The sequence below is a fragment of the Protopterus annectens genome, chromosome 5.part1 (genome assembly GCF_019279795.1).
Source record: "Protopterus annectens isolate FY-2018-M chromosome 5.part1, PAN1.0, whole genome shotgun sequence".
NCBI lineage: Eukaryota > Metazoa > Chordata > Ceratodontiformes > Protopteridae > Protopterus > Protopterus annectens.
This window is the reverse complement of record NC_056736.1, coordinates 414,223,566-414,251,188: the sequence shown is the minus strand read 5'-3', so window position 1 is coordinate 414,251,188 and position 27,623 is coordinate 414,223,566. Positions and strand designations below refer to the sequence as shown.

General features: G+C 44.8%; 1 protein-coding gene across 1 annotated transcript in view; it reads left to right on the top strand.

Annotated features, from left to right (window-relative positions):
• ZRSR2 (zinc finger CCCH-type, RNA binding motif and serine/arginine rich 2) overlaps positions 1-27,623 on the top strand; it is a 748,465-nt gene that overhangs the window by 290,796 nt on the left and 430,046 nt on the right. The window contains exon 3 of the mRNA XM_044073070.1: positions 4,530-4,638. Within this exon, the coding sequence (XP_043929005.1) occupies positions 4,530-4,638 (109 nt within the window). The remainder of the gene's footprint in view (positions 1-4,529; positions 4,639-27,623) is intronic.

Sequence of the window (27,623 nt, the reverse complement as noted above, 5' to 3'; positions counted from 1 at the left end):
TTTCTAGAAAGACCTGATTCTTCTTCAGCAGCCTCCTTTAGATCCACTAGGTGTTTTTATGAATTAGATCTAGTGCCGGTTGTGGACCATTTTCTGGCAGTTAGGGGATTGCCCATTCCAGCTAGACCTTCCATGCCTCTTGGCTTGGAATCTTTTACTACATCTTCCCCTGTTTATCCTCCTCCGACCTCTACCCAGATCCTGGAGATCCCGGTACTGATGTCCACTCCGGTGCATACTGTCTCTGCTCCGACAGCAGTTTTTTCCCTGTCGGCACTGACCACCCTTGCTGCATCGGCTCCAATGGAGCCAATGCTCTCTCGGAGCAGTGCTTGGACCATCCATATCTTGGTACTTAGCCCGGCACCTATTTTCTCCTTGGCACAGTCTGTGTCCATGGCTCCGGCTTCCAGTCATCTCAGAGCTCCTCACCTGGAAGTGGGCTCTTCAGTGTGGGGTGTGACCCTGGTTCCGAGGTTGTCCTTCCTGGTTCTGGGCTCCCGTCCCTCTTCAGGCGAGCCTGCTGTCCAGGTCATGGAGAGGGTCCTTCACTCTGAAGGCTCGCAGTCAGCACCAATGACATCAGTATCAGAACCCCTGCCCCTAGCATGCACCTCTCCCAATGCTCTGTTTTGGGACCCCGGGCACGGAAGTTGCAAGAACCTCTTCTCCGGAGTCGTCCTCAGAAGATCCCACCGGGGAGCCATCCCAGAAGAAATGGTGCAAGAGGAAGCACCTTGATTCCCCGAAGGAATCTTATCACTGAAGACACTGATTGTGATGAGGGGGAAAGGTCCCCACAGTCTCCCCCAGACTACGTCTCATTGAGACATTCTGGAAATCCTCAAGCAGCAGGGAGATTGGAAGTCCTCTAACCCTTCTTCTGAGGAATCTGTGTTCTTGCAGGCCTTCTGTGTCTGGCCATCTACTTCTGGGTGACTGCATCGGCAGATGATCTTGTTAAACTCATTGTGCAGCTTGCCTGGAAGGCCCCAGACAACATAGAACCTGTTCCCCAGAGGCCAGACAAAATTTTATCTACACCTAAAGACCAGCCCCACTAGTCCAAGCAGTTGACTGTTGATTCTATGGTCATGGCGGCCACCAAGAGGGAACTGGCAGAAGATTGTTCCACTGACCATCCTCTAAACAGGGAATCCCGGACCATGGTCAGACTAGGGAAGTGGACCTATGCTTCAGTGACCCTCGCCATTCGGTCACTGAACTATCTGGCACACTTTACTCGCCTCCAAAGAGACCTAACTTCCGAAATGTCTTCCTCTTTGGTGGGGGTACTGCCTGATGAGGTGCCGTGATACTGTCGCCTCGCAGCTAGCTACCCTTGAATCCATCTCAAACTCCTCGATGCGTTTGATATCTCACACCACAGAGGGGGCAGCTCGACCTGCCGTATCCGGCATTGTCATGAGACTTAATGCTTGGATGTGGTTGTGTGACTTCGCAGTCCCCTTTAAGTCTTCTTCGTCAATGCACCTGTCGACGAATCTGGACTTTTTGGACCCAAAGTTTGAGACACACTTGCACGTATTGAGAAAGATGGAAAGACCTTGTCTGCTGTGGGCATGTGCTTTTCCAACCCCCAGAGGTCCTTCTCCAGGAACCAGAAGGGAGACAAAATGTGGTTCAAGAAATCCCAAGGATCTTTTCATGACACTTGTGGTGAACAATCCCCCTGGGACAGAGGGGGCAACTCATATGGAAGATGCACCTTTTGGGGTAGAGTGGGTCCGCGTAACCCGGGCACTAGAGATTTTCTCTGGCAGACCCTACCATCGCTCCTGAGCAACGGCCCGATTGCTTTCCTCTGGAAACAGTCGGGGGTCATTTTTCTCTACACCTACCAGTCAAGCATCTTATTACTACTGATGTTTAAGTGCAGAGAATAATATCCAGAGGCTACCAAATACCATTTGATTTAATTCCCAGACCTGTCAAACGAATCCCAGGTGTAACACCCATTCAGAGGGAATTAGCCTTAGAAATAGAAAAGCTACTAAAAAAGAGTCATCCAACCAGTCCCACCAGATCAGACAGGATCCAGGTTTTACTCTAGGTTCTTTTTAGTGCCAAAAAAGACAGGGGACTGGAGACCAATCCTGGATCTTAGCCTGTTGAACAAATTTATCAAGTCTCAAAAATTCTGGATGGTCCACGGTATAGTCCATTTTTCCCTTCCTAGGGAGGGACAACTGGATGTGCTCTATAGACCTCCAGGACATGTGCTACCACATAAAGATGGATCACCACTTCCGGCTGGGAGCCAATCACTACCAGTTTAGGACACTGCTATTCGGTCTCTCGACAGCCCCCCCCCCCCCCCCAAGTTTTCAAAGGTATGGCAGTTGAGGTAGCTCATCTTTGACTACAAGGATTCCAGGTGTTTCCCTATATAGATGATTGGCTTCTTACCACTCCGACCAGGAATCTCCTAGTCCGCAGCCTCTCTTACACTCAAGGTCTCGCTCTCCGCTTGGGGATTACAATCAACAAGGACAAATCTCAAATGTCCCCAATGAAGACACTGGAATTTATTGGAGCAGTCTTTGACACAACATCCTGTCAAGCTTCTCTTCCCCCTTCACAGGCTTTCGAAAATAAGACCAAAATATTTTTCCTCAGACCTATGTACCATTACGTCTTGTACTGCAACTCTTGGGCTCCATGGTAGCTGCCATTACGTTAGTACCACTGGCGAGACTGCACATGAGAATCTTGCAGTGGCTCCTTTCTGCACAATGGTCATTTCTAACTCACCCACTTGACCACATGATACTTCTTACAAACCGTTGCAAGGAAGAAATGCTATAGTGGATGAAGCCACAAACGAATCTTTGATGTCGACCATTCTGTCTTCCCCAGCCTATGGCCAAGGTGACCACGGACTCTTCCCTGTTAGGCTGGGGGGACATTTCCTGGGAAAGACGGTCCAAGGCACCTTCACAAAGCATTATCATTTACCTCTGTACTCTTAAGTCCAGGGCAGGCTTTGCCACTGCAGTGCTGCAGTGCCTTATAGCCACACCTAATGCTGTTTAGCTCCAGCCTCCTAACCATAGCTTTGGGATTCTACCCAAATGTAATGACTGCAACAGTGAAACACAAAGAATCTAGTACAGTTTGTGTACACTTACCATAAATGTAGATGTTCGAGTGTATTCACTGTTGCAGTTCAGGTTACCCTCCCGCCATCCCCCTGTCATTCTGGATTTTCTTTCCTTCTCTATCTTCTACAACCTATGTATATTTGTTTGCTACCTTTTTGGGGGCACCTGACATCGGGGGCTAGAAAAACTAAAGTAAATGGCATCGGCTGCATGTTTTATACCCCTGACGTCATGGAAGAGAAGACCGCAACCGACGCAGGACCCAAGACTTTGGATTTCAGGCCGACTGAGGGCAGCCTGCAGTCATTACATTTGGGTAATCTGCTGGCAACAGTGAATACACTCTTAACATCTACATTTATGGTAAGTGTACACAACTGTACTTTCTACTTGGACAGGACTAAACCTCGAAGAAAATCTGAACAACTGCTGGTAGCATTTGCTGCAGGGGCAGAGGGGAAGGCTATTTCAAAACATACCATTTCTAAATGGATAAGCCATTGCATTAATTTCTGCTATAAGCATCATGGAAAACCTATCCCCCATGGGATCAGATCTCACTCCACCAGGGCTGCATCTACTTCTGCAGCCTTTCTCAGAGGTGTTCCTACCAGAGACATCCTAGAAGCTACTACCTGGAGCTCTGTACATACTTTCACCAAGCATTGTCATTTACCAATTTTCTCTAAATCCAGAGCTGGTTTTGCCACTGCTGTCTTGCAGGGCCTTATAGCTGGCTCTAATACTGTATAAACTCCTCCTCCCAGCCATAGCTTTGGGAATCTACCCAAATGTAATGACTGCAACAGTGAAACACAAAGAACATAGTACAGTTTTGTACACTTACCATAAATGTAGATGTTCGAGTGTATTCACTGTTTCAGTCCTGGTTACCCTCCCTCCAGCCCCCTAACTTTTTCTGGCTATACCTCTACTTTCCTTTACTATGCTTAAAAGCCTTTTTGGTGTATTTGCTTTCTGTTGGAGGTATACCTTTGTGTTTTTCTGTTTATTTGCTCCCCATCAGGGGGGCACCTGACATCTGGGGCAAGAAAAACTGATGTAATGGCGTCGACTGCATGTTTTATACCCCTGACAACCTGACGTCATGGAAGAAGGGACAGCAACTAATGCAGGACCCAAGACTTTGTTAATCAGGCTGACTGAGAGCACCCTGCCAGCAGATTACCCAAATGTAATGACTGCATCAGTGAATGCACTCTAACATCTACTTTTATGGTAAGTGTACACAGCTGTACTTTTCTGTAGTTTTCTGTCTAGTTTTCCACTTGTAGCAAAGTGGTTTCATAGCTGTTGACTAAGACTACAAAATGTGCTAATGGTTATAAAGGTGGTTTTACTAAAGTAGCTGAGGGTCTCAAACTGCTGTACATTTTCTTGTAGACAGAGATTGCATCAAGAGTGGCTGGAAAGAGAAGAGAAGGCCAAGGAAGAGTTCATTTTGAAGAAGGAGAGAGAAGAATGTGCACGAAGGCGGCAGGAAGAGGAAGAGGTATGTGAAATTGCACATCAAATGTCAAGGACTGACCTGTGTGAAATCTTTGAATTCATTTTCTCCACCAGTCACCATTCGATAAAAAATTGGTGGTCTCATTTCCTGAGAGACACTTACAGCTATTACATTTTAATGTCTGAGTGCATGTTTTCTTGAGCTTGAAGGTTCTTTTTTTTTTTTTTTACCATTCTTGCAGTTCTGATCATGATCCTTGCTAATGCCGCAGTTTTGTATCTTGCATGATCCAGTCCATCCACTTTATTATTATTAGCACTGGTCGATGGAGACAGCTTACTCACCAACATCTACAGAGCTCTGACAGGCTCAAATCCTCCAAAAAAATGAAGCCAACCTGATGGTCCCCAGCCATCACTGAACTCTACAACAGGAGGAAGAATTGTTGCAGAAAGAAATAAAGTCACAAGACTGGGAAACCTCCCTTATCATTCTCAACAAAAAGCTGAGATCCCTTATCAAATCCTCTAAAGCCAGCTATGAAGGCATAATTGCGGCTGACACCAAAAACTACCATAAAGCCTTCTATAGCTATATCAGAAACCTCCAAGGTAATGCCCAGATTTGCTCTGAGTTATTGCACAATGGCACCTCCTGTACTGAGCCAACAGATATAGCCAACATACTGGCAGACAGGTTCAGTGCCAACTTTACCCACCCCCAAGGGCCTAATCATAATACCAGAAGAAAGCCTGGTAACCACCCTTTCTGCAGCACAGATACAAGCTGCATTGTCTAAAGCCAAGAATACAGTATCCATGGGACCTGATAATATCCCTGGCTGTGTTGTACATGAGCTACAAAACGAACTGGCATCACATCTGTGCGCCCTGTTCAATCACAGCCTTACCTCAGGCTATGTCTCTAACGAATGGCGCACTGCTACAATCATCCCGCTCCATAAAGGGGGAGCAACTACAGACCCTGGTAACTATCGCCCCATTAGCCTAACGAGTCTAGTATACAAAGCTGTGGAGCGCATCATTATAGACCTGCTTAACAAAGATATAGGCAATCTTCAAACTCTTGACTCCACACAGTTTGGCTTTGTCAAGGGGAGATCCTGCCTGCTGAACCTGGTTGACTTCTTCGAGGCAGTCACCAAGGCTGTGGATGAGGATAAGCTTGTGTATACAGCTTACCTCGACCTGGCCAAGGCCTTTGATACCATTCCCCACTCGGGTATCATTGATAAACTCAGCAAACTAGGCATCAACCCTTACATCACTAGGTATGTTGCAAATTGGCTCACAGACAGGACCCACAAGAGTGAAAGTTGCAGATTCCAAGTCAGACTGTCGGCCAGTCACGAGTGCAGCCCACAGGGCTCTGTCCTGGACCCTTTCCTGTTTGGCATCTACTTCTTAGAAGTCCAGGCCAACACAGAAGGACTCTGACTGACCAAGTTCGCTGATGACTGCAAGTTAGGAGTCATTATCAATTCCCCAAGTGATGCAGACATCCTACAAAAGGGGCTCTCTGACCAGTGACTGGTGTCGGAACCATGGCCTGAAGCTTAACGCCAAAAATACGTTATCATCCCCTTTGGAAAAAACTCAGTTCCCACAAATTACCACCTTGATGGGAGCCCATTGAACACTGAAGGGACCATAAGAGATATGGGTACCCAGGTTGACGGCCACCTCACCTTCGACCACCACATTGCCACTGTGGTTAGAAAGTCCTTCTACGTGACACATCTTATAACCAAATGTTTCGTATTCAAGAAGAAAGAGGTCATCATCCCTCTCTACTCATCCCTTATTAGACCAATCATCGAATATAGCGCCCCATTTGGCATGTACCTGACTCCAGACACCTACAATAGCTGGAGAGGCCACAAAAGTACATCACAAAAAGGATCCTAGACCTTAAACACATGTCCTACACGGACAGACTCAAAAAACTTCAGCTGTTCTCAGTCTCTTATCGTCAACTTACAGGTGATCTCTGCTTGACTTACAAAGCCATATGTGACATAGCCCTACTTGAATTGCTACACCTAAAGATATCCCAATTCCCCCGTACCACAAGCTCCAGAGATCACAACCTCATTACCACAATTAGCAGAACATGCTGTAGGGACAGGTTCATTTCCCAAAGACTGGCCATACTCTGGAATAAGCTTTCCATTCATGTCAAGCAGAGCACATTGCTGGTCCTCTTCAAGAGAAATCCTGACCAGTAGATTGGTGACAAAGTTCACCCCAGGGATCATTCCAGTTGCCCTACTGGATAAGGGGCACTGTGAACTAACACAAGGTGGCATGGTGCCTTTGCAATTTTTATGGGCTAGGCTTGTAAAGGCTTCAGGGCCATTAGCCTAGTACACACCTATGGAATGTCTCCCTTAACTCTCTTGTACTGGACCATGCTTCTGACAGTGTCTTTTCTCCCCCTCCCCTCCTCTCCACATCACATTTGCCAGTAGACCAAATAAATACATCCAGGGTTATTGCTGACTCAAACATTTTCACATTTTATGAGACAAGTGAACTTTTAATTTGAAGGAAAAAAAAAAAACTTTGAGATTTTCTTTTTTAGTGTAATTTAACAGTGGCATTTAGTTATTTTTAGCTAGGAGTTATTTTATTCAGTCCTGCTTTTCCACCCAATGACGTACGCCTTTACTGGCTTTTACAGATGGCTAGTTGGTTAATTCACTGTATTTGCTTTTAGTGCTACTGTGTGTAAAGGATGTTGTGGACAAAGTCTAAGAATTCAGAAAATATACAAAGTGTGGCCAGAAGTCCTCCCTCCCTAGGATATTTTTGACTTTTGTGTTGTGTGCCCAGGCGGATTTGTGTTGTGTGCCCAGGATGTTTGTGACCTTTGTGTTGTGTGCCCAGGATGTTTGTGACCTTTGTGTTGTGTGCCCAGGGTGTTTGTGACCTTTGTGTTGTCTGACCAGAATGTTTGTGACCTTTGTTTTGTGTGCCCAGGATGTTTGTGACCTTTGTTTTGTGTGCCTTCGATAGATCACCTGGGAGACCCTTCCAAGATTTGTTGGATTTTTGGATACAGAACCAAACAACTAGAAGAAGAGACTGTTTTGACAGGTCCATACAGGCTTTTCCTTTCTCTGAAGGTAACCAGGAATGACGCATCTGTGGCCCAGGAAGTGGAGGTTTGCTGTACAGAACACCACCTTCTGTTGGGTATCCCAGCTTTAGTCTTTGGTAGTGTCAGATCCTACTGTGAGGAGAAGACTGAATAGTTTTTCCTCAGTGTGGGAGCTTTCTTGCTACCTGGAGAAAGAGGCCTTCCTCCTTTGTTAGTCAGGTCAGCTAAGTCTCTTTGAAGTCCCTTTTTGATTATGTTTCCAGAATATCTAAAGAAGGTCCCTTCCTGTTGAATTCTAACCCTTTTTCTCTGGCTCCTGTATTGGCAGTGAGTGTTTTGGAGCTAGTGTCCTACCCTCAACTTTCAGCACTGAATGGATGTCTTCCATTTGCTTTAGTGTCTCCACTGGCACCAGTAGCTGTAATGCTGATCCTTTCAGTGCAAGGTCCACTAGATCCCATGTTGTAGTTGTTGGATGTGACTGTCATTAGTGCTGAAGCCCTCTTTGGTGTTGGGGTCGGCATCTGTGTGGAGACTCTGAGCCCCCTGTCTCAGCATCAGCATCTCGGGATGGAGTTTGTTAGAGGACTGATCTTGATGCAGACTGCCCCAACTCTGACAACTGATGGATAGGAGACTGTTTTAGTGTAACCTGGTAGGTTGTTGTCTTGCTTTGATTTTAGTAGCATTGCAGGATGCCCCTTAGTTTGAAGACCTTGGATTTCTCATCCTCATCCTAGTTGTGCAGAGGAGTGGAAAGCTGACAATGGGTCATTGTCTCCTGTGAACATTCCTCTCCTGGGCACTCCTTTCATGCATTCTAAAGAAAAATAGTATGAAAAGACATTTGGACTTCACTGTGAAGTCCCCCACCACAGGCACCATATTGGATAAAAAGGATGCTTCCCCATCAGTACCCTCCTGACAACTCCAAGTTTGGAGAGATCATGGAATTAAAACAGATTTTTTTTTTGCAAGTGGAACCAACCTCCTCTTAAGAAGAGGTTTTGCAGGAGACCTTTTGCTATGCCCCTCCTTACATCTTGGATTGTCTCTTTCACTGATCATGAGCGGCTTCATAGTGGATAGGGCATGGTGAGAACCCAACATGGCAAACTGAGGAAACTAGATAAGATCCTCCCACCCCCGAGTATGCCTTCACTGCAGTGGCAGCTACCACCAAGAAGGGTCTCTGATAGAACCCTTAGATCCCTTCCCCAGTGTGAGGTTTCACAGGCTGAGAATCATTTTTGCAGGTATATTTATGCATCAGGTTCATTCATTATTAGGGCATTGAATTGCCTAACCAGTATGATTAATTTTCATTATGATCTACCAGAAAGTACAGTAGACGCTGAAGACATTACCTTATATTTATCTGTAGCACAATCTGTGATCATCGATAGCAGTGCTGGTCAGCATATCATCGTTGACTATATTGACAGTCAAGCTGATGGAGCAGTGAAAGCAATTGGGTCCAGCATAACCATGGGACAACATGCCTGTCTGAGGCTCTCCAACTTTGCAGAAAGCTTCAAGGTGTTCTTCCAATGTCCTTTATAAACTGATTAAGAATGAGCAAGGACAGACACTCATGGTTGTGGGTGTTGAGTTCTCCACTACTCAAAGGACTATTAAGGAATCTGTGAATTTGTGGTTCTGAAAAGCCCAACAGCCTCCCTTTGAACAGTATTTGGATTGAATTTTATGAGGCAAAAGAAACTTCCAAAATGAACAGTGCCCAAAAGGATAAACAGTCTGAGAGCAGGTCACAACTTAACTCTGCAGAAGGCAAGTCTACTATTATGCCACCTCTGATCTCTGAAAGCACTGTGCTAGTCCTTAGTTGCCAAGGGTTCACATTAGTGGAGGTTGAGAAAACTAGAAATGAGTGACCTCAGCTTCCACCCTGGGACATGTATCCCAAGTTTCTTGAACCACACAGGGGACTGTCAGTTGGTTTGAGCATTTAGCTTGCCAGAGTGATCCATTGGTCCCTAGAGTGAGGCATTTGTAGATCATTAATAGCCAGGATAGAGGATTTCCTTCCTATGACTGCCCCGACTCATTCAGGCCATTAGGTCTGTGTCATTTGGCCCTGACTTGAGTGCAGGTAACCTTTGGTCATTGTATGCCAGAGTTGAAGAAATAGGGGCTAGACATAAGGCAGATCTTTGCCTTGTGGAGCTTAAATAACAGGTGTGGGATCACATCAGCAGGGGCACTGTTCTGAAGCCAGACCCAGGCCCCCAAAGCAGGCCTCTCTTCAGTGTTGCCTATCCCCTGATCCTGCCCTGTGTCAGTCACATTCTTACTTTGCAATACCACATGCAATCTGAATTCCTGGTAGGCTTAGTAATCTACATGTTGAAATTGTGGATGTTGAAAAAATACTGGAACTATAGTAAAAAGTAGGCTTGCATTTCACAGAATGTCATACATCGAAGATCTGCTGTTCCTAGGAGAACCTTTCATGTCTGTTTAGGGATTTTAAGGTTTTGGTTTGTGTTCTCTACCTTTGATATTTTTTTTTAAGTCTCCAAGAGAAAGTTTAGATCTAAACACAATATTAAAATCACAAAGCCTAAGGATGAGCAAATAATATTGCTTACTCATACTTGATAAGCTATAGCAGCTAACTTGTGAAACCATGGGTATCTTTATAAATTCAAGCTTGATAAGTAGTAACTTGCTATTTATCAAGTTATCAGCAGCTGTTTTACAATTTTTATCTAAAAATGCATCCATGTAAAGCTAGGATATAGCTCCTAACATGTTTGCAAACTGGTGTTAATGAACTGTGTTACATGACCTTCAGTTGTGATATGTGGATGTTCTTCATCTCACATTGCTGCAGTCCTTACATATGGGCTAGTCCGCTGTCCTCGGTCGGCCCGAATGCCAAAGTATTAGGCTGACGTCGGTCAAGGCGCTCAGAACTGACATCAGAACGTCAGGGTACAAAAGCGCATGACCGACGTCATATCCTCAGTCTTTTTTGCCGCATGGTCCGATGCATTAGCAGCGTTGCAAGTGCCGTTCGGCTTCCTGAAATTTTTCGAGTTCGAAGTTTCAGACCGAATCCAAGTTGGGCTAAGTACCCCGTTGGGGAATATTTTGTTTTTTTCTTGCCTCAGTTATTTACCGGATGTCAGAAAAAGTGAATAATTGTATTTCTTGTGGGAAACAGATACCGCATAGAGATTATCATTCATTGTGTATTCCTTGTTTGGGTCCTGAGCACGACGTAGTCGGGTGTCGCTTTTGTGCTAGGTTTAATAAGCGCACCATTAAACGGAGGTTAGATTGCGCTAGGCTGGTCTTCGGTAAGCGGTGCAATTATAATATGCCGTCGGATACTCCGACGCCCGCTACCGCGAAGAAGCGCAAAGACAAAGCTGTTAAACCCAGACAGGATGAGTCGTCCGTTCCGGACGCCGGTTCTTTAGAGGCTTCAGTGGAACCGGTGGTTCCGACGGAGGCTTCTCTGGAGTCTCAGGGGGAGACTTTGATTTTGCAAGATGTGGCCTCTCAGGAGGCAGGTCAGGCGGAGGGGGCTTCTCAGGTTACTGTTCTTCCTTCCCTTCCCAGGGTGGTTAGGCCTTCTCCTTCTGTGTCTAAGGCTTCTTCCAGAGGCAGGCCTGCTTTGTCTTCTGCTGGTGTCAGTCCTATTTCTGCAGGTTCTGTGCCTAAGAAGCACATGCTTAAAATGGCAGAAGATTTGATTACTCTGATTAGAGGTTCTATGCCCCCTCCTGATAAGAGGCCTAGGGTGGAGCCAGAGTTGGAAAGTTTTGAACAGGCTTCAGATGATTCAGAGTCTTCGGCTGAAGATGTACAGGAATTCACTCCTTATTCTGATTCTGATGCAGAGGATTCCACTCCTTCTGCTTCTCCTCCAGAGGATTTTTCTTTTTCAGAGACCCTTCATTCTATGAGGGAACATTTTAAGTGGGAAGGTCAGGATTTTTCTGATTCACGGAAAAGGCTAAGGGAATTTTTGTTTTTACCTCAGCATAGACCCTTGGCTATACCACCTGTTCTGGATGTTGTTCAAGATGTGTTTTCGGAGGCTTCCCTTAATCCTGATTCTCTGCCTCCTGCGCCAGTTAAACCGGATAGGTATTACAGGGTGCCTGAAGCTCATAAATATCTCTATAAGAGTCCTAGGGCAGACCCAGAAACTATTAGCCAGGGACCTAAGGGTGTCAGGGCTTCTGTTGTAAAAAATCCAGTTCCTCTAGATAAAGAGGCTAGAGCCTTGGATAGATGGGGAAAAAAGGTATATACCTCTTCTACTTTAGCTATGAGGGCTTTGAATTGCCAGTTCCATATGTTGAAGTATCAGAATTTTCTTCTCTCTCAATTGAAATCTAAGGTGGATGCTTTAGCAGAGGGCATTGAATGTAAAGAATTACAAGATTTGGTACATGTCTCTGAACAGGTGGGTAAGCATTCTTTACAGTGTGGCTTTGATGCTTTGCAGGCCTCTTCTAGGGTGGCTGCCACTGGTTCAGTTCTTCGCAGGCATGCCTGGCTTAAGGATCAGAATTTATCAGAACATGTTAAGACCAGGATTTTGGATGCTCCTTTACAGTCTGAAGTGTTGTTTGGTCCACCTGTGGAGTCTGTCTTGAAGAAAATGGAAGACAAGGCTAAGTCTATGCAGACTGTTAAAGATTTTTTGCAGGTTCAGCCTCCTAAGTTTAGTAGAAATTGGCCTACTAAGGGGTGGACGTATCCTTCCTCTGATTCTCAGTCTAGGGGTAGATCTAGGCGTGGTAGGGGCAGAGCTCAGAGTACCTTCAGGCCTAGAACATGGAGTTCACCTGCACAATCTTCGGGTGAGGGCAGGGGCCAGTCCTTTCGTAAACAGGCCCAATGACCTACTTTTTCAGCTGCCAGATTCTGCTTGCCTGGCAGCACCTTTGGGAGGAAGGTTGGCACTCTTCAAGGAAAACTGGCTTTTAATTACCCAGGACAAATGGGTATTGGACATTATACACCAAGGTTACAAATTTTATTTCCATACCTTGCCTCCTTTCAAAGGCATGCCAGACGTTCCTCCTCAGCAAAGATTGGAGGCTCACAAACAGATTACTCAACTACTTCAAATAGGAGCTATACAACCGGTCCCTCTGTCAGAAGTGGGCCTAGGATTTTATTCTCGCCTGTTTCTAGTACCAAAGAAAGGGAACACGTGGAGACCAATTTTGGATTTATCTATCCTCAACACATATCTGGACATTCCAAAGTTCAAAATGTTGACGTTACAACAGCTTCTACCTTTGCTGGGCAAAGATCACTGGATGGTGACTCTGGATCTCAAAGAGGCTTACCTTCATGTTCCTATCCGGCTCAGTTGCAGGAAGTATCTGCGTTTTCGGGCTGGGACTTTTCATTATCAGTGCTCTGCATTGCCCTTTGGCTTATCTACTGCACCCAGAGTGTTCACAAAGGTTCTGGCTCCAGTGATAGCCTTCTTCAGACTAAGAGGAATACAAATTTATCCTTATTTGGACGATTGCCTGATTCTGGCTCAAGAAAAAGACGAACTTCTTCATCTACAGTATGTGATGGCAGTGTTAAGATGCCTAGGGTATTCTGTGAACGAAATAAAGTCCAGTCTAGTACCCTCTCAGGACATGTGCTTTCTGGGTGTGAGACTGAATACAGCATCCCAGATGGCCTTTTTGACCCCGGACAAACAAAAGAATCTTTCTCTTTACTTCCATCAATTGTCTCGTCAGTCCAGGCTGACTGCAAGGACAGTCCTTCAAGCCTTGGGGTTCATGGCATCTTGTATTCTGGTACTTCCCAATGCCAAACTGCATATGAGGAAGCTTCAGTGGTATCTCAAAAATGTATGGACACAACACTGCCAAGATCTGGACACTGTCATTCAAATAATACCTTGCATTCAAAAGGAATTTTTGTGGTGGGCTCAGGAATGTCACCTAAACAAGGGACTCTCTGTGACCCGGCCAGAGGCGAGTCAGATTCTAACGACAGATGCCTCCGACAAAGCTTGGGGAGCTCATCTAAATGGAAAATGGGTACAAGACACGTGGCCTGCCAGACTTCAGCATTTGCATATCAACCTGAAGGAGATGCTAGCAGTCCAATATGCATTAATAGCTTTCAAGGAATTACTTCTCCCAGGACAGGTGTTGATTCAAACAGACAACACAACTGTCATGTGGTACATCAACAAGCAAGGGGGAACACATTCATACCCACTTTGCAGGCAAGCAATGATTTTGTGGGAGACTGCTCTCAGTTTACAGCTAAATCTTCAGGCAAGGTTTCTACCAGGAGCACAGAACTCCTTAGCAGATGTATTGAGCAGACAGATAATGGATCCTCACGAGTGGAAATTGGATCCTCATGTATTTCAAAAGTTGACAGTGTTATGGGGAACTCCAGACATAGATCTGTTCGCTTCTCCACTAAATTACCAGTTGCCAAAGTTTTGCACAAAAAGGTTTCATCCCACAGCTTGGAAGGTGGATGCTCTATCATTCAGTTGGAGCAATCTTCACGTCTATGCCTTTCCACCACTGCCTCTCCTCCCAAAGGTACTATTGAAGGTCAGACAGGACAAGCCATCCATGATTTTAATAGCTCCGGATTGGCCTCGACAACACTGGTACCCACTACTGAGAAGTCTGGTACGGGAGCCTCCATAGCCTTTGCCTTCAATTCCACACCTTCTGTCTCAGGAGAACAATCAGTTACTCAATGTCAAACTTCAGTCTCTGCATCTAACAGCCTGGCATATTCTATTCTAGGCCCCGGAGGGTCTCAGCTTCCACAACAAGTTTTGGATGTTATTTTGGAGGCCAGAAGGCCTAGTACAAGGAAAGTTTACGCTGATAAGTGGAGGAGATTTTTTATTTGGAGCACAGCAAAGGATTTTGATGTTTCCAAACCTGATTTAAGTGTTTCTCTTCAATACCTTACTGAGTTATTGGACAAAGGTTTGTCCTTCTCCTCCATAAAGGTTCATGCTGCAGCCATCTCTGCTCACTATGACTGTGACCCACCATTATTTTCTCATCCTTTGTTTAAGCAATTTCTTAGAGGGGCAAAGAATATAAGACCCCCACGTAGAGCTCCTACTCCTGCTTGGGATCTCAATTTTGTGTTGGAGAAACTCACTCTACAACCTTTTGAGCCTGCAGCTACTGCTGAGTTGAAGTTTTTATCATGGAAGACTGCTTTTTTGTTGGCCATTACCTCTGCGAGAAGGGTTTCTGAATTACAGGCCCTTATGGCAGTTGAGCCTTTCCTAATTTTCCATAAGGACAGGGTATCTTTGCGTACTAATCCTTCCTTTATGCCTAAAGTGGTTTCTAGTGTGGCTTTAAACCAAACCATTCATTTGCCTACTTTTTATGCAAACCCCCAAAATAAAGGGGAAAAGATTTTGCACACTTTGGATATTCACAGGCAGTTGCGTTATTATTTGAGCAGAACTAAAGGGTTCAGGCAGTCTCAGCAGTTGTTTGTTTCTTTTGCTTTGGGTTCTCAGGGAAAACCTGTTTCAAAACAAACTATTTCTAAGTGGATTGGTTTTTGTATTGCTTTCTGTTACTCCCATCATGGTAAAGAGATTCCGGCTGGGATCAGACCTCATTCCACTAGAGCTACTGCCACTTCTACAGCCTTTTTAAGGGGGGTAGCTACTAAAGATATTTTAGAAGCAGCTACTTGGAGTTCAGTGCATACCTTCTCTAAACATTACCACCTTCCACTTTATTCTAAGTCTAGGGCTGGATTTGCCACTGCAATTTTACAGGGCATTTTGGCAGCTCCCAATGCTTTATGAGTTTGCCAACCTCCCTTACCTCTGCTTTGGGATTCTACCCATATGTAAGGACTGCAGCAATGTGAGATGAAGAACATAGTACAGTTTTGTACCTACCATAAATGTAGATGTTCGAAGATCCACATTGCTGCAGTCCAATTTACCCTCCCTCCTTCCCCTCTGTACTTTGAGGTGGTTGTGTGGTTTGGGTTGTAAATATTGTATATATTGTATATATTGTTTGCACATGGGTGGTTGGGTGTTTTTTCCTGTGTTTTGGTTATGGGCTTTCTTTTTAGGGCCTTCTGACATCTGGGGCAAGAAAAGACTGAGGATATGACGTCGGTCATGCGCTTTTGTACCCTGACGTTCTGATGTCAGTTCTGAGCGCCTTGACCGACGTCAGCCTAATACTTTGGTATTCGGGCCGACCGAGGACAGCGGACTACCCCATATGTAAGGACTGCAGCAATGTGGATCTTCAAAGATCTACATTTATGGTAGGTACAAAACTGTACTTTATTGGTGGACTCTGAGTGCTATTCACTGTGTATGTTCAGAATCACAGCACAGAAAAGCCCTTTAGGAATGTATGCCTCAGGCATGCAGCTCTTCTGATCTGCTTTCTCTGCTCACTTGTGAAATATGCATCAGCATTCTTTTTGGCTGCTGTTCTAGTATGTGCCAGTGTCACACTAATTCTGACAGCAGAGAATAGCCTGAACATCATACAGGCAGGGTGTGACATGCTTGCCTAGGCAGCTCTCCATATTCTGTTGAATTGCTGTCATGATACTTGGCTGACATTGAGTGAAAACGGTTTGCTTTTTGTGGCAGCAGTAGGTAAGCAGTATATAGCAAAGCACCATGAATTAAATATGAAATTTAAGATTTTGGGAGGTGGGACACACCTTAGCAGTTGCATGTGTGGAGGACTGTACCTGAGAGGGGCCATCACACATCTGGCAAAGTAGTCCTGGCCATCATCACTTGGACCTGCCGTCAGCCTCAATGATTTCTGGCTTTTATAAAGCTTCAGGGGCAACAGCAGTCTCTTTTGTATGACCTGCAGAATGAAGAGAGAGAGAAAAGGGAAAGTTGTCATAAGTGTGCTGAATCAAATAAAATAAGAGTATACAGTAATGTATCTACATATCTGTGATGATAATTTGCTCTGCCTCCTGCAGTAGGCCGCCCTATTAAAACTATGTTCCTCCTCTTCTGTAAGGCAAAGGTAAAAAACAAAGAATAACTACGAAACTGGAATGAAAGTTTGTAGTTGTCCAATCAGGTGTTTTTGAATGGTGTATATAAGGTGGCTGTTCCAGTTATGTTTTATTCTGATGAAGTATTTTGCATTGTCAAGAAGAAAGCACTAAAAAGTTGGTGTGGTTCCCGTTTCGTGGTTGTTTGTTGTTTTACTGGTTGGTATGTTTTGTTTGTATTCCCAGTAAGGTACATAGTTAATATATATTACAGGTGAAGATTTATAGTCTGACATCTTGGTGTGTTGAAATAAATAGCTAGAATAATTTTTATGAGGTGCATATTACACCTCAGCTTCCCAGTGTCTGAGACTATCAGACAGCTAGCTCCACAGGTCATCATAATGATACTTGCAGGGTTCTCAGGATTGCTGGATACCTGTGTCCCAAGATAGTGCGTAGCCCAGATCATACAGGGATCTGTTCTTGTAAACAAGAAGTCCCAAGCAGCTTCTCCTTGTAATCCCTTTGTTTAGAAGAAATAGAAAAATCTTTGTCTCCGTTAATACACCATGAGGAACCCAACAGAGACTCAGGGAGAGCATACAAGCTCCATATAGTCATTGGCCAGAGGTAGGATCAAACATTTTACCTTGTGCATTTGAAGCAAAGACCTTAGCCAATTATGCCATGCTTCGCCTTCGCTGGCTGGATTTACGTGCAACACTTGCAAATTGCTGCAGTATTTTGGCAAGGAAAGCCCGAGTACGTCATTTCTCAAGTCATTTTTCTTGTGTCTGTTTAATAGTTTGATCACACAAATCCTGAGTTGAGGCAGTCAAAGAACTTTTCAACGACAACAAAAATTAAACAGTTGTGGGAAGAAGTGACAATGTCCCCATTCACAGGAAATTAGATGGTGATTGCAAAATTTTCCATACTGTTAATTGTTCATCTTAAATATTAATTTAAATATATGAAGTTTTAATGACTTATTAAAAACGTTCAGTATGTTGAAGAAAATCAAATTCAGTGATTCCATGCAAGTTTAAGTAACATAACTGCATGCTGCTACTATTCACTATTTTTATGAATGTGCCCTCATCACAGGTTTTGATGACTTATGGTCTTTGCATTTAAGTGTTTTTTGGAATTAAATTCTACTGCTAAAAGTGCTGTGGAGAAAGCGATTTATAAATTAATTTTTCACCAAATGCACAGGTGATTAGGTTTCCACTTTAATCTGTTGAAGATGCAGTACCTGAATAAATGCCTTAATATGTATTATTTACTTTATTTTTATGTATTTGTTTAACATTTGTTTACCAGGAAAGTCCGACTTGGAACAAAGACCATTTTCAGCAGAGGCCTGTGGAGAAACGCTCCAGATCCATGTCTTTGTAACATGAGAGGAAACTGGAGTACCTGGAGAAAACCCACATAAATGCAGGGAGGACATGCAGAATCTGCACAGAAGACACTCCAGCTGAGAATCAAACCTCAGAACCTCTTGCTGTGAGGTGACAGTGCTACCGCTGCACCACTGTGCCAGCCATCGCATTACAACACATTTGTTAGAGACCTTTAAGAAGTACTTTGCAAAGTGTGGTCTACCCTACATTTTAGAAAAACAATGAAAGTTCCTGTACATGGTAGCACATCATCTATTAAATTATGTGACACAAGCTGGAGCATATGAGATAACAAATTGTTATTGTTAGAAGGTAATGAGGTCAGATACTGAAGTCCGTAATTTTTGCAGAATATTTCAGCAAATCTTGATAAACTTTTCTGAAATTTTTTAGTGGCCTTGCTGATGAGTGTAAAATGGTATTTTCATAGATTCATATGAGGTTACTAGGTTAGCGGTCCTAGAGCCTTCACAAGCCTAGCCATGTTAATCCCAAGTATCCCCATTCTTTCTTTTTAGTTAAGAAAGAATTTATAAACAGAGCTGGTCTGTGATCAAAACCAGCTGCACCTGTCCATGAGGAACAAGGGGTGCCACCCCAAGGGTGAATTTGCAGTTTTCCATACAACTAGGTTACTTTTGAATAGGGTCAGTGAGGAGCTCTGTTTTACGTGAATAGGGAGTCAATTCCAAAGAAGCAGCAGTCTCCTGGAGACGTATCTGTCTCTCTAGCATGATCTATTAATGTCACAAGCTAGGTTGAGATCTCTAGAGTGAGTGACTCATGAGCCATTTAACTGGGCAGGGTTGGAGGTTGCCCTATAGGCCAGGCACAAGTCACTTCTCAGCAGCCTATAAGATACAGAGTAAAGTGAAATGGCTTTCAGCCTGTCCACATAGATCATGGTTTGGAGTCACTGTATTTTCTTAGTGAGAAACCTCTGAGTCTCTGCAGCTGCTGCAGGTGTCTGGGGAGATGCATGCAAAAGGGTGCATTATACTCTATTAGTGGTCTGACGAGCGTGGAGTACAGTGGAGTTATAACATCTCTTGACCTAGAAGCTATTACTCTGCTTATGAGGTGCGCTATGTAGAAGGCTTTCCTTTCCACTGTAGAAACTTGGTGGTCAAAGTTCAGATTGCTTTCAACCTGTGTTCCCAAGTCTCGCATCACTTGGTTGGAACTCAGAGGGGTGCTGTCAGTATTGTAATTTGTAGGGACTTCGGTTTTGCCAAAGGAATATTAATGCAGCTTTTTGCACTTGGTTTTAGAGCATGGCCTTGGCACCAATTATTTGTTTGTTAGCCCTTCTTGTAATATGTTGACATTGTTGGGAGACTTTGATTGCTCCCAGTTTGCAATCATCAGCGAACTTGGTGAGCCCGAGGCTGTCTATTTTGGCCTGGAGTTCTGAGAAATAGATGCTAAACAGTAAGGGGCCCGGCACAGACCCAAGTGGTACTCCACTGGTGACTGGTATACTGGTGGAGGCAGAGTCACCAGTTTTGACAGTGTGTGTTCTGTCGGTGGGCCAGTTGACTACCCATCTTGGAATGTAAGGGTTAATCCCTGTCTGGGTAAGTTTCTCAGTGATGCCAGAGTGGGGAATTTTGTCAGAAGCCTTTGCAAGGCCGAGATAGGCTGTGTGCACTGTCTTACCTTCATCCATGGTTTTGGTGACATTCTCAAAGAAGCCTACCGTGTTTAATTAGCATGATCTACCCATAACAAAGCCAAACTGGGTTGGTTCCAGAGTTTGGAGGTCGCCTATGTCCTTGTTGATAAAATCCATGATAATTCTTTCCATGGCCTTGCAGATGAGGCAGGTTAGACTTATGGGTCTGTAGTTCCCAGGGTCAGTTTATGTCCCCTCTTTGTGCAGGGGTGTATTACTGTTGCTGTTCTCCCTTCTGCAGGCACATGGCCAGTTCTCAAGGCATGATTAAAGAGAATGCCAAGTAGGTCCACTAGTTCTTGTTTTAGATTAGTAAACAACCTGGGATATTATCTGGTCCCACTGAGGCTGTATATTTGACCTTGGCGAGTGCAGAGATTACCTGTTCTCTAGAGTTACTAGGCGGAGGACTGGTCAGGTATGCTTTGGGATATGGTAGATGGGGATAGGGAGGTGAAGTTTACACTGAATCTGTCAGCTAGCAGGTTGGCGATATCTTCCTGTGCAGTATGAGTGATTCCATCTACATCCAGTTTGCCACAATTTAGTATGAGTGATCCCATCTACATCCAGTTCTGCACATAGCTGAGCATTCCCTTTTAGACTTCGAACATAGTTAAAGAATGCCTTATGGTTATCCTTGGCTATGGATGAAGACTACAAGATTTCTGATTTTCCTATTTAGGCTTAGGAGGGAATTCTTCCTCTGCAGAGTGATATCCCTCTTGCTTTTGGACAACAGTTTCTTCCTCTTGTTATATAATATTGTTTATACTTCAAGTCCACCACGGTGGCTTGTTTTAGAGGAAGACCTGGTTTTGATCCGGTCAGGTACAGCAGAGTTTATGCAGTCGCTTTAAGTGTTTGTACAGGGCATTTGCCTACAGTTCTGCATAGTAATCATTGGTGTCTGCAATTGTGGGTGGTATGAAGCTTTTTATACCATTGCTTAGTACACTGTAGTTAGCTTTGGTGAAGGTTTTTTTTTTATAATTTTCTGTTCCTGTGAGGGTGTCAGTTCGAGTAGTTACTTCAAACGAGACTGATTTGTGATCTGACCTACCCAGGGAGAGCATCACGCATGGGGGAAGTACAGTGACCCCCCCCCCACCGTGTTGGTGAGTACTATGTCCAGGGCTTTAGATCCCCTAGTAGGGGTGCAGACTATCTGTTCCAGAGCGTTTGTGTTAACAAAGTCCAGGAACCTCTGGATAAGTGTTTTTGCACATGTATGACCCTCAGTCTATTGAAGGATAGTTGAAATCTCCCATGACTAAGGTGATGAGCTGTATGGCAAGGGATCCTAGTAAATCGAGGTAGGCTGTGTACTTATCCTAGTTCATGGTGGGGGATCTACAGCTAGAAATTATGTGGTATGGTACTTTTCCAATTGTTAATTGGACATGGAGTAGTTTGAGAGAGTCATGCTGTTTGACCACTCTCGAAATGTATTTGGTTTTAATGAAGATGGATACACCTCGAACTTTGGTTCCCTCACATTCATTTTGAGGTCTGCCCGTGTGAAAGGCATTATAGCCTTGCATGGCCAGTGTGCTTTCCGCAGCCTTGAACCATGTCTCTGTAACTGCACCGATGTCTGCATCCTTCAAGCTGAGGAGTGCTTCCTTGGAGTGCGGTTTCGTGTTTAAAGTCCTAGCATTATGCAGCATGATCCTGAGTTTGTCTTGACTAGATTTTGTTACATTGGGAGATTTATTGATGTTCTTCGTGTTTCACTGTTGGCAGTCATCACATTTGGGTTATCTGCTTGCAGGAAGCCCTCAGCCGGCCTGATTATCAAAGTCTTGCGTCAGTTGCTGTCTCATCTTCCATGATGTCAGGTAGCCAGGGGTATAAAGCATGCAGCCGACGCCATTTTATCAGGCTTTCTTGCCGTGCGGTGCCCGAAGCAGAAGCAGTTCGCAAGTGCCGGTCGGCCAACTCTTGAAATTTCCGTTTGAGTTTCAGATCCGAAGTCTTCAACTAAGCCAAGTACCCCGTTGGGGAACCTTTTGCTTGCTCTAAACTGATGTCAGTAAAAGTTAACAATTGTATTTCTTGTGGAAAGCAAATACCTTCTAAAGATTTTCATTCGTACTGCATTCCTTGCCTAGGCCCAGACCATGACGTACCTCGCTGTCTGTTTAGTGCCTTATTCAAACCTCATACTATTCGTCGTCTGTTCATTTACACACCTAAATATTTTGGTACTCTGTTCAGTTATGCAGAAATTGCTTTGGTAAGCCACCTGACTACCTACATTCCGAAAAAACGCAAAGATAAAGACAAGAGACTGACCGCATAGGTCCAAAACTGCCAACGAAGCTTCTCCTAAGTTAGTCGCCAGTTCGCTGGTACTCAGAGAGGCGCTTTTGCAGCCCCTGATACCCGCTACTACAGATTGGCAGGCCTCTACTGAGACCCATTCTGAGTCCGGTATGCCACGAGATGCTTCTTCCACTGTGGAACCTACGGATGTCTCTACCTAGGATGGGTCCCGGAGCCACTGTGCAGGCACCGGCTTCTGAGGGTGTATTCAGGCCTACCGACTTGCATATTAAACCAACGCCATCTTCTTCTTCAAGGCCTAAAACTCTATCCATGCCCAGAAAGCCAACGCCCAGACCGCATGGTCAGCCCCTATGCCTAAAAAACAAATGATAAGAATGGCTGAAGACCTTATTCCTCTAATCAGGGGAAGCCACCCTTCTCCCTCTAAGAGACCTAGAACTGATTTTCCTTCTGATTCTTCTGATCAGGGTTCTGAAATTTCATTTTTTTCTGATGACCAGGATTTGCCCTTATCTACCTATGAAGATTCTAATGCAGAGGACTCCATTCCCTCTGCTTCCCCTCCAGAGGATTTCTCTTTTGGTGAAACTTGCATACTCTTAGGGAGCATTTCCGCTGGGAAAGCCAGGATTTCTCTGACTCCAAAAAGAGGCTTAGGGAATTCTTACTCCTGCCTCAACACAGGCCTTTAGCTATCCCTCCTGTACTGGACATTGTAGATGATGCCTTCTTGGAATCTAGCCTGCCCCGTGACACTTTACCTCCTGCTCCCAGAAAACCTGATAGGTGTTACAGGGTACCTGACTCTCACAAGTTCCTTTATAAAAATCTTACTGCGGATCCTGAGACCATTTCACACGGACCCAATGGGATTAAGGCCACTATTGCCAAACATCCTACCCCTTCTGATAGAGATTTCAGGGTGCTGGATAGATAAATGGGTAAGGCTATACACTTCTGCAGCGTTAGCCATTAGGGCCTTAAAATGCCAGTTTCATATGTTGAAGTATCAGCAGCATATTATTGGATTGCTTAAACAGAAAATTATGTTGATTCCTGACTGTGCTGAAAATAAAGAATTACAGCCAACAATTGGCTAAGCTTCTGGTGTCATTCAAAGGGGATCCAGTATCTGTCTGCCTGGGACGACATGATCAACAGACCACAATGCTTTGCCAGAGATGGTCTGCACCTGTCGCCCCTAGGATTCAGGATGTTCTTCGTGTTTCACTGTTGCAGTCATTACATTTGGGTAATCTGCTGGCAGGTTGCCCTCAGTCGGCCTGATTAACAAACTCTTGGGTCCTGCTTCGGTTGCTCTCCCTTCTTCCATGACGTCAGGTCGTCAGGGGTATAAAACATGCATCCAACATCATTACATTAATCTTTCTTGCAGCGTGGTGTCCGAAGCAGAAGCAGTTCGAAAGTGCTGGTCGGCCGACACCTGAAGTTTTCATTTTCGAGTTTCAGAACCAAAGTCTTCAACTAAAAGCCAAGTATCCCATTGGGGAAACTTTTTCTTGCTCCTTACCGATGTCAGTAAAAGTTAATAATTGCATTACTTGTGGGAAGCAAATACCTCATAAGGTTCTGTATTCCTTGCCTAGGCCCTGATCATAACGTACCTTGTTGTCTGTTTTGTGCACTATTAAACGTCGGTACATTTTTGCTTCTAAATATTTTGGCTCACGATTTAACTATCCAGAAATGACATTGGTTAGCAATCAGACTACCGGAATACCTAAAAAACGCAAAGAAAAAGGCAGAGACAGGCCATCTAGGTCCAAAACTGACGACACTTCTCCTAAGCCAGTTGCTAGTTCGCCGGTACTCATTGAGGTGCTTTCGCAGCCCCTGATGCCCGCTACTTTTGATTCTCAGGCCTCTACTGAGACACATTCAGAGTCCGGTATGCCGTGAGATGCTTTAAGTATTGAACCAGCAGATGTCTCTACCTTAGATGGGTCCGGAGCTGCTGTGCAGGCACCGGCTTCTAAGGGTGATGTTCATCGTGCATACAGCTGCAGTCATAACAGATGGGTTCTCCTGCCGTCAGGCGGGTCCTCGGTCGGCCGAATTCCAAAGTCTAGGTCCGGCGTCTGTTGTCATCACCTCTTCCCTGACGTCAGTGCGATAGGGGTATAAAAGAACCAGCCAACGCCATTTTCTCCAGTCTTTTTTGCCGCGCGTTGCCTGAAGCAGAAGTAGTTCACAAGTGCCGGTCGGCCAGCTCCTGAGATTTTCGAAAAATTTGGAACCGAAGTCTTCTTAAAAGCTAAGTACCCCGTTGGAGAAACTTTTTCTTGCCTCAGACCGATGTCAGACAAAGTTAATAATTGTATTTCTTGTGGGAAGCAAATACCGCATAAGGATTTTCATTCCCTCTGTATACCTTGTTTAGGCCCAGACCACGACGTCTCGGTCTGTCGCTTTTGTGCTACATTCAACAAACGCACTATTAAGCGTCGGGCGGAGTTCGCCCAGCATTATTTTGGGAAAGCATTTAACTATACTATGTGGTCGGATACTCAGACTCCGGTTTTGTCTAAAAAACGCAAAGACACGGACCGACACTCGAGGTCTGCGGCCTCTACCGACACCACGCCTAAGCCGACTACACGTGGTCCGGTTCTCAGCGAGGCGCCTACGCAGCCCCTGATTACGGACGACACATCTTTGGTGGTGTCTCCTGTACCCGAGGTCGCAGGCTCCTCGGCCCACACCCTGACTACAGATACCAAAGCCACGCTTGGCGTTGAAACACAGAATGTGGACAGGTCCACCTCCACTCAAGGTGTCTTCAGACCTTCCTCTTCTTTCTCCATCAAGGCTTTCACCAAGTCTAAAGCTACCATGCACCCTAGGAGACCAGCTACACAGGGCCCATCTCCAGGCCCCATGCCTAAGAAACAGATGCTTAAAATGGCTGAGGATTTAATTACTCTAATCAGAGGTTCTCAGCCACCTCCGTACAAAGGACCCAGAGTGGAGGAAGATTCCCCCTCTTCTGATCAGGGCTCCATTATTTCAGAGCACTCTGATTATCAGGAACAGTCTTACTCCCCTTTTGAAGACTCTGACGCAGAGGAATCTATTCCTTCTGTATCCCCCCCTGAGGATTACTCATTTGGTGAAACTCTGCATACCTTGAGGGAACACTTCCACTGGGAAGGCCAGGATTATTCAGATTCCAAGAAAAGGCTCAGGGAATTTCTTTTGTTACCCCAGCACAGGCCTCTGGCTATACCTCCTGTCCTGGACATCCTAGATGAGGTTTACTCGGAGGCCTGCCTTAACTCGGATTCTCTTCCTCCAGCTCCAGTTAAGCCTGACGGGTACTACAGGGTTCCTGACTCACACCAATTTCTATACAAAAGCCATGCTGCTGATCTAGAAACCATCTCACAGGGGCCCAAGGGAGTTAAGGCCTCTATTACCAAAAACCCATTGCCTTCCGAGAGAGATTCCAGATCCTTAGAAAGGTGGGGAAAAAAGGTATATACCTCGGCTACCTTATCCATGAGGGCCTTAAACTGTCAGTTTCATATGCTAAAATACCAACAGTTTCTGTTATCTCAATTGAAAAGCAAAATGTCACAACCTGAACAACCAGACATGAAGGAGTTGCAGGATTTGATGCATAGTGCAGAACAAGTGGGTAAACATACCTTACAATGTGGTTTTGATGCTCTAGAGGCCTCATGTAGAGCTGCTGTTACAGGCTCAGTCATACGTAGGCATGCCTGGCTCAAGGAACAAGCCTTGCCTGATCATGTCAAAGCTAAATTACTAGACTCCCGTCTTCAAAAGGATGTACTATTCGGGGCAAATGCTGAGGAAGTATTACGGAAGATGGAGTAAAAGGCTAAATCAATGCAAACTGTGAAAGAATTTCTGCAGGTCCAACCCCCACGTTTTAGTAGAAATTGGCCTTCCAAAAACTGGTCCTTTCCTGCCACAGACAGACCCCAAAGAGGCAGATACAGGCACCCCAGGGGCAGAGGACAAACACAAGGTTTGTATAGAGGCAGACAATGGCAAGCTCCTACACAAAGAGGTGGTGAGGACAACTTGCAATCTTTCAGAAAGCAAAACCAATGACTTTCCCCTTTGCATGCCAACCAGGTCTCAAATGGCAGCCCCCTTAGGAGGAAAGCTGGCACTATTCTCAAAAAATTGGCAAATTGTCACAAAGGACAAATGGATCCTGGACATTATAAACAGAGGCTACAAATTCCATTTTCATACCCTTCCAAAAAAGAAAGGCATGCCAAACCTGCCACACAATCAAAGGGCAGAGGCACAAAAGCAAATTTCAGGTCTTATAAACATGAAAGCTATTCAAGAGGTACCTACACACGAACAAGGTCAAGGTTTTTATTCCAGGCTATTTCTGGTGCCAAGGAAGGGAAAAGATTGGAGACTGATTTTGGATCTTTCCATCCTAAACACATTCCTACTCGTACCAAAATTCAAGATGCTCACTCTACAGCAGCTTCTTCTCATGCTGGGCAAGGAGTCTTGGCTGGTAACATTGGACCTCAAGGAGGCATACCTGCATGTCCCAATCAGACAAAATTGCAGAAGATACCTCAGATTTCTTGCAGGTTCAACCCATTATCAATTCTCTGCATTGCCCTTTGATTTATCTACTGCGCCCAGAGTATTCACGAAATGCCTGGCATCAGTAATTGCCTACTGCAGACTTCAAGGGATACAAATATACCCTTATTTGGACGACTGCCTGATCCAAGCGGACAGCAAGCACATTCTTCTGAAACATCTGGCTTATGTAATAATGTTATTAAACTCTCTAGGATACACAGTCAACAAAGAGAAATCAAGACTAATACCCTCTCGGAAGATAATTTTCCTGGGTGCCAATTTGGACACAAACACCCAGATGGCCTACCTCACGCCAGAGAAGCAGGGGCAACTAATCCAATATTTCAGAACACTGGCAAATTGCACCAGGCTAACTGCAAGGAAAATCCTGCAGGCTCTGGGATTCATGGCATCTTGCATCTTACTAATCCCATGTGCAAAGCTGCATATGAGAAAACTACAATGGTACCTAAAAAACATATGGTCTCAACACAGCCACAGTTTGGAAACAATAATACCATTAATTCCATGTCTGCAAAAGGAATTTCTGTGGTGGGCTCAAGCATGCCAAACAAACACAGGTCTTCCATTCAGCAAGCCTCAAGAAAATCAAGTCATCACAACAGACGCCTCGGACTACGCCTGGGGGGGCGCCATCTTCAAAACTATGGCCAAAGTCTACTTCTATGTCTAAAAAATGACGCTTGTGCAGGCCCCTATGCCTAAAAAGCAAATGATCAAAATGGCTGAAGATTTAATTACCTTGATCAGGGGTAGCCAACCCCCTCCTGCTAAGAGACCTAGGCAAGACATTGATTATGAATCTTCTGATCAGGTTTCTTTTTCTTCTGATTATTCTACTGAACAGGATTTATCTATACCTACTCATGAGGACTCTGATGCAG